General features: G+C 50.3%; 1 protein-coding gene across 1 annotated transcript; it reads right to left on the bottom strand.

Moving 5' to 3' along the window:
• Positions 1–393: 393 nt before the first annotated feature.
• LOC114354364 (putative protein FAM47C) lies at positions 394–5,723 on the bottom strand. The gene is made up of 3 exons (XM_028306716.1): positions 5,646–5,723; positions 921–3,102; positions 394–401 (listed from the first exon to the last, which is right to left on the bottom strand). The coding sequence occupies exons 1-3, from the start codon at positions 5,721–5,723 to the stop codon at positions 394–396; spliced, it is 2,268 nt and encodes a 755-aa protein (XP_028162517.1).
• Between the last annotated feature and the right edge of the window lie 244 nt (positions 5,724–5,967).

The following is a 5,967-nucleotide window of genomic DNA, read 5'->3' as shown; positions in this document are numbered from 1 at the left end:
TTACGTTCAGATAGCCTATTGGACAATTAAAAATGAGTGCACCTAATTAATGTGTAAACAACGGCAACTTACTTGGTCCTCTGATAACTTCCAACACGTTTACTCAATTAACAATTTATACAAATTAACATCAATTTACATTTCTTCAGAAACTTATCTCCAAAGACTCCAAACAAGAATGTAAATGAATCGGTCGGTATCATAGAATGTCAAGTGAGACTTGTAACTTACAAACGCACAAACTATAATTGACACCATAATTCAAAAAATAAATATAAATTTTAGGATGTATTAAAGCAAAACCTGTGCAGCTGTGGTTAAGACATATTGTTAATAGTTTAAAACGTAGTTTTAAGAAATAAATTGTTGACTTTTTAATGCTTTTTTGACAGTTCAGCTAACTGCAACAAGTAAGCCATAGAGAAGTATAAGCAAGATAATGCAATCAACACGTTCCGTTACAAGTAGGTACTTGTCTATACTCACTTAGGCACAATCACAGAGCACGTAATGGCAAAATATTTTTGGAATTAGGTAAATCCCAACTAATATTATAAATGCGAAAGTAACTCTGTCTGTCTGTCTGTCTGTCTGTCTGTTACGCTTTCCCGCTTAAACCTCGCAACCGATTTTGATGAAATTTGGCATAGAGATAGTTTGAGTCCCGGGAAAGAACATAGGATAGTTTTTATCCCGGTTTTTGAAACAGGGACGCGCGCGATAAAGTTTTTCTGTGACAGACAAAATTCCACGCGGGCGAAGCCGCGGGCGGAAAGCTAGTAATAATTAAATATGAATAAATTTGAAACCATTTAGTCAAAACCATAAAAGGGAAATTTATTTTTATACACGTAAGAGTCTATCATATAAAAATTATCATTTGTTAAATTAATTAACGCGTGTGGCTGGCNTAGACTCACCGGGCTCCTGCGGCGCCTGGCGCGTGAGCGGGTAGGGCGGCTGCGGCGCGCGCCGGAGCAGGCGCACGTGGCCGCCGGCGCGCGCCGTCATGCGCCAGGTGACTGTAGACTCACCGGGCTCCTGCGGCGCCTGGCGCGTGAGCGGGTAGGGCGGCTGCGGCGCGCGCCGGAGCAGGCGCACGTGGCCGCCGGCGCGCGCCGTCATGCGCCAGGTGACTGTAGACTCACCGGGCTCCTGCGGCGCCTGGCGCGTGAGCGGGTAGGGCGGCTGCGGCGCGCGCCGGAGCAGGCGCACGTGGCCGCCGGCGCGCGCCGTCATGCGCCAGGTGACTGTAGACTCACCGGGCTCCTGCGGCGCCTGGCGCGTGAGCGGGTAGGGCGGCTGCGGCGCGCGCCGGAGCAGGCGCACGTGGCCGCCGGCGCGCGCCGTCATGCGCCAGGTGACTGTAGACTCACCGGGCTCCTGCGGCGCCTGGCGCGTGAGCGGGTAGGGCGGCTGCGGCGCGCGCCGGAGCAGGCGCACGTGGCCGCCGGCGCGCGCCGTCATGCGCCAGGTGACTGTAGACTCACCGGGCTCCTGCGGCGCCTGGCGCGTGAGCGGGTAGGGCGGCTGCGGCGCGCGCCGGAGCAGGCGCACGTGGCCGCCGGCGCGCGCCGTCATGCGCCAGGTGACTGTAGACTCACCGGGCTCCTGCGGCGCCTGGCGCGTGAGCGGGTAGGGCGGCTGCGGCGCGCGCCGGAGCAGGCGCACGTGGCCGCCGGCGCGCGCCGTCATGCGCCAGGTGACTGTAGACTCACCGGGCTCCTGCGGCGCCTGGCGCGTGAGCGGGTAGGGCGGCTGCGGCGCGCGCCGGAGCAGGCGCACGTGGCCGCCGGCGCGCGCCGTCATGCGCCAGGTGACTGTAGACTCACCGGGCTCCTGCGGCGCCTGGCGCGTGAGCGGGTAGGGCGGCTGCGGCGCGCGCCGGAGCAGGCGCACGTGGCCGCCGGCGCGCGCCGTCATGCGCCAGGTGACTGTAGACTCACCGGGCTCCTGCGGCGCCTGGCGCGTGAGCGGGTAGGGCGGCTGCGGCGCGCGCCGGAGCAGGCGCACGTGGCCGCCGGCGCGCGCCGTCATGCGCCAGGTGACTGTAGACTCACCGGGCTCCTGCGGCGCCTGGCGCGTGAGCGGGTAGGGCGGCTGCGGCGCGCGCCGGAGCAGGCGCACGTGGCCGCCGGCGCGCGCCGTCATGCGCCAGGTGACTGTAGACTCACCGGGCTCCTGCGGCGCCTGGCGCGTGAGCGGGTAGGGCGGCTGCGGCGCGCGCCGGAGCAGGCGCACGTGGCCGCCGGCGCGCGCCGTCATGCGCCAGGTGACTGTAGACTCACCGGGCTCCTGCGGCGCCTGGCGCGTGAGCGGGTAGGGCGGCTGCGGCGCGCGCCGGAGCAGGCGCACGTGGCCGCCGGCGCGCGCCGTCATGCGCCAGGTGACTGTAGACTCACCGGGCTCCTGCGGCGCCTGGCGCGTGAGCGGGTAGGGCGGCTGCGGCGCGCGCCGGAGCAGGCGCACGTGGCCGCCGGCGCGCGCCGTCATGCGCCAGGTGACTGTAGACTCACCGGGCTCCTGCGGCGCCTGGCGCGTGAGCGGGTAGGGCGGCTGCGGCGCGCGCCGGAGCAGGCGCACGTGGCCGCCGGCGCGCGCCGTCATGCGCCAGGTGACTGTAGACTCACCGGGCTCCTGCGGCGCCTGGCGCGTGAGCGGGTAGGGCGGCTGCGGCGCGCGCCGGAGCAGGCGCACGTGGCCGCCGGCGCGCGCCGTCATGCGCCAGGTGACTGTAGACTCACCGGGCTCCTGCGGCGCCTGGCGCGTGAGCGGGTAGGGCGGCTGCGGCGCGCGCCGGAGCAGGCGCACGTGGCCGCCGGCGCGCGCCGTCATGCGCCAGGTGACTGTAGACTCACCGGGCTCCTGCGGCGCCTGGCGCGTGAGCGGGTAGGGCGGCTGCGGCGCGCGCCGGAGCAGGCGCACGTGGCCGCCGGCGCGCGCCGTCATGCGCCAGGTGACTGTAGACTCACCGGGCTCCTGCGGCGCCTGGCGCGTGAGCGGGTAGGGCGGCTGCGGCGCGCGCCGGAGCAGGCGCACGTGGCCGCCGGCGCGCGCCGTCATGCGCCAGGTGACTGTAGACTCACCGGGCTCCTGCGGCGCCTGGCGCGNGAAGAATTTACAAGGAGATTTAAATCAGAAGATAGCAATACTACAGTTCACACTAAAAAGAGAGGTAGGGCCGCAGAGAGCGAGATAGATATAAGTAGGTATTTGACTCAAGTTTATGTTCCAACTCTGCCCTCCATTTTTATCTTTAGCTTCATGGTTGCGAGTTGCGAGGTAGGTAGGTGACACACTCGCTAACAATTAATATCGATATTGATTGAAATTATTATTTCGAATAATTATACTAGCTGTGCCCGCGACTTAGTACGCGTGAAAAAAGTTTGCTTAATATTTTCTGTTTTCAAAACATTTTTGGGTATTTCGCCGGGTTCTATATTGGCTCACATAAAATTCTAAATCCTATTCTTTGTCTTACTACCGATTTGTGTTCATAATAATCTCTCTTCATAATTTTATTTTTCATACTTTTTTTTTTCATACATTTTTATTACTACCATCGGAGCTCATAACAGTTATTAATCATAATTTTTTTATCAATACTGTTACTACCAAGAACCATTTCAAATACATAATTTTTATTTTCAGATATTTTTTCTTCATAACATTCATTGATCATATTATTTTAATTAATAATGTTGTTACTTAGAACATGCTTCAACTCATAATGTTGTTGTTCAGAATAATTTACTTTATAACAGACATACTCGTATCTTTAAAAAAATCATATATAATTTAATAGAGTAGATAAGCATGCAGAGCATGCAGCATGAAAGCAAGCATGCAGCATGCATTGGTATCTCCTCGTCTCCGGCGCTGCGGGATGTGCAGCCCTTCCGCCCTTGCGTAACGAGGCTCAGGCACCCATGCNTTACGAAATTTTATTTGATTTTCGATACTAAAGTCCCTTTTAAAAACAAACCATTGTTGAACTAGTGGCAATTTTTGTACAGGTATAGTTAACATTTGCGCCGTATCGTGATCAGATAGTTGCAATGAAAGTACTTCTCCCACCCCGTTTTTAATATTACTTATTATATGATCAATACAATTTCCTTTTCTTGTTGGTTGATTTATGTGAAGAGTTAAATCGAATTGTTTTGCAATATCTGTCAGATGGCGGGATGCTTTTGAGCATACAAGAGTATTTATATTAAAGTCACCAGTAATTATTATTTTTTTATTTTTATGTTTTTTCTTTAGCAGCTCGTATATTACTGCTTCAAGTTTAGTGAGGAAAGTGTTTGCATATTTATTGTGTGAAGTATATATGCAGACTATAATCAATTTGTGTGCTAAAACTTCTACACCACAGCATTCAAATATGTTTGGCAGTACATATTTATTGAAGCAGGTAAGCTCTTTATAGAGGAGTCCCCGCCTCAACATTATACATGTACCACCACGCTTTGTTTCTCTACAATAATGGGCAACTAGTTCATAATTTTTTAGAATGAAGTTCTTTTCCTGTCCCTTTTTTATAAATGTCTCTGAGAAACATAGTGCATCTGGTTTACTTTGTTTGCCTTCTAGTTCAGAAATGATTATTTGTAATTCATCCTTTTTTGAGATAATACCTGCNATTTGGTTTCGATGGAGGCATTATAATCGTAACTCTGAAAATGAATCGATTACTTATATCAAAATAGCTAAGTAATTAAATTGAAAAATCACGATAAAAACTAAATGGCCAAAAGTGGGGTTCTTCGTGCACCACTTTTGGCCATTCATGTGGCCAAAGATGGGAAAATTCATTCATTCTGGCTCCATTAGTGGCCACCTCTCATAAACCCCTTAATAAACAAATAGCGATAAAATATCATTAGTACCACTTAGACAGTGTATTCTTTATTAAGGTTTAACATAAACATTTAAAAAAATAAGAAGGATTTAGAAAATAATGATTGTTTACTCACCCGCTCGCCTTAGCCTTTTTGCTAAGACTTGAAACAATTAACGCTTCTCAAAAAATAATGACTTGTTGGATTGAAGTGAAGCTTGACACATCAAAGCTGTTAACGCTATCAGTGTTGCTAATATTAGATATTTTTATTCCCGTAAACCATAGAGTAATATATTAGTCTTTGCCTTAGTTATAACGATTTGAAGTTCTAAATGGCCACAAAGGGGTCGGTGGCCACAACCGGGTCACTTGCCCTATCTCTTTCTATTTTAGTTTTATTGACTAAGTAGATTGATCTTCAAATAAAAGTAATGCTTATTAAGAACATTGTTTACTTTTTTAGTCAAATTAAAAAATTAAAATATCTTTATTCGTATAGACTAATTAAATTAGTACTTGCAAGACACTTTATGGTTGAATCTACGTATATACTTTAACTTACTGGATGACCTGATCAGCAACAGCTTGGATGGTCGCCGAGATGTTATTATTATCTTCATGGATGAATAAAAAATAGGACATCCATTCATCATAACCAATAGATTGTTTTGGATTTATTTATCCTCAAAATGTGATTGGCAGACCTGAAACAAAAATCAGTCAGTTCAGTCCTAAAGAAATTGCAGCAAACTTTATAGCAATTTGGAAGGTTGTTTAATAACCTGAAATCACTTGCCTTTCTTTGACGAAGTTGCTCCTTTGTCATAGATCCTGATAAAGGATTTGCAGGCAGGAAGTACTGCATCTGTCTCATCTGTGTACTGCATCCTTAGAGCCTGCAATGCTTCATCACGTGCCAGGGAAAAAACCCTGGACTTGGTGGACGAGCAACTGGTCACGATGCATTTGGTGATAATGTGAAATGTATAAAATGACCATTATGAGCAATGAAAATTGCTATTTTGTTTGCATTTATTTCCAAATATTTCGGAATCAAGATTTTTTCAACTCGGAATTTCGAAAAGAATTGAGTGAATGATTAATTGATTGAATGAATG

Source organism: Ostrinia furnacalis, unplaced genomic scaffold, assembly GCF_004193835.3.
Source record: "Ostrinia furnacalis isolate ACB-3 unplaced genomic scaffold, ASM419383v2 OfSCF2047, whole genome shotgun sequence".
Classification (NCBI taxonomy): Eukaryota; Metazoa; Arthropoda; class Insecta; order Lepidoptera; family Crambidae; genus Ostrinia; species Ostrinia furnacalis.
The sequence above is the reverse complement of the archived record's forward strand: the minus strand, read 5'-3'. Positions and strand labels throughout refer to the sequence as shown.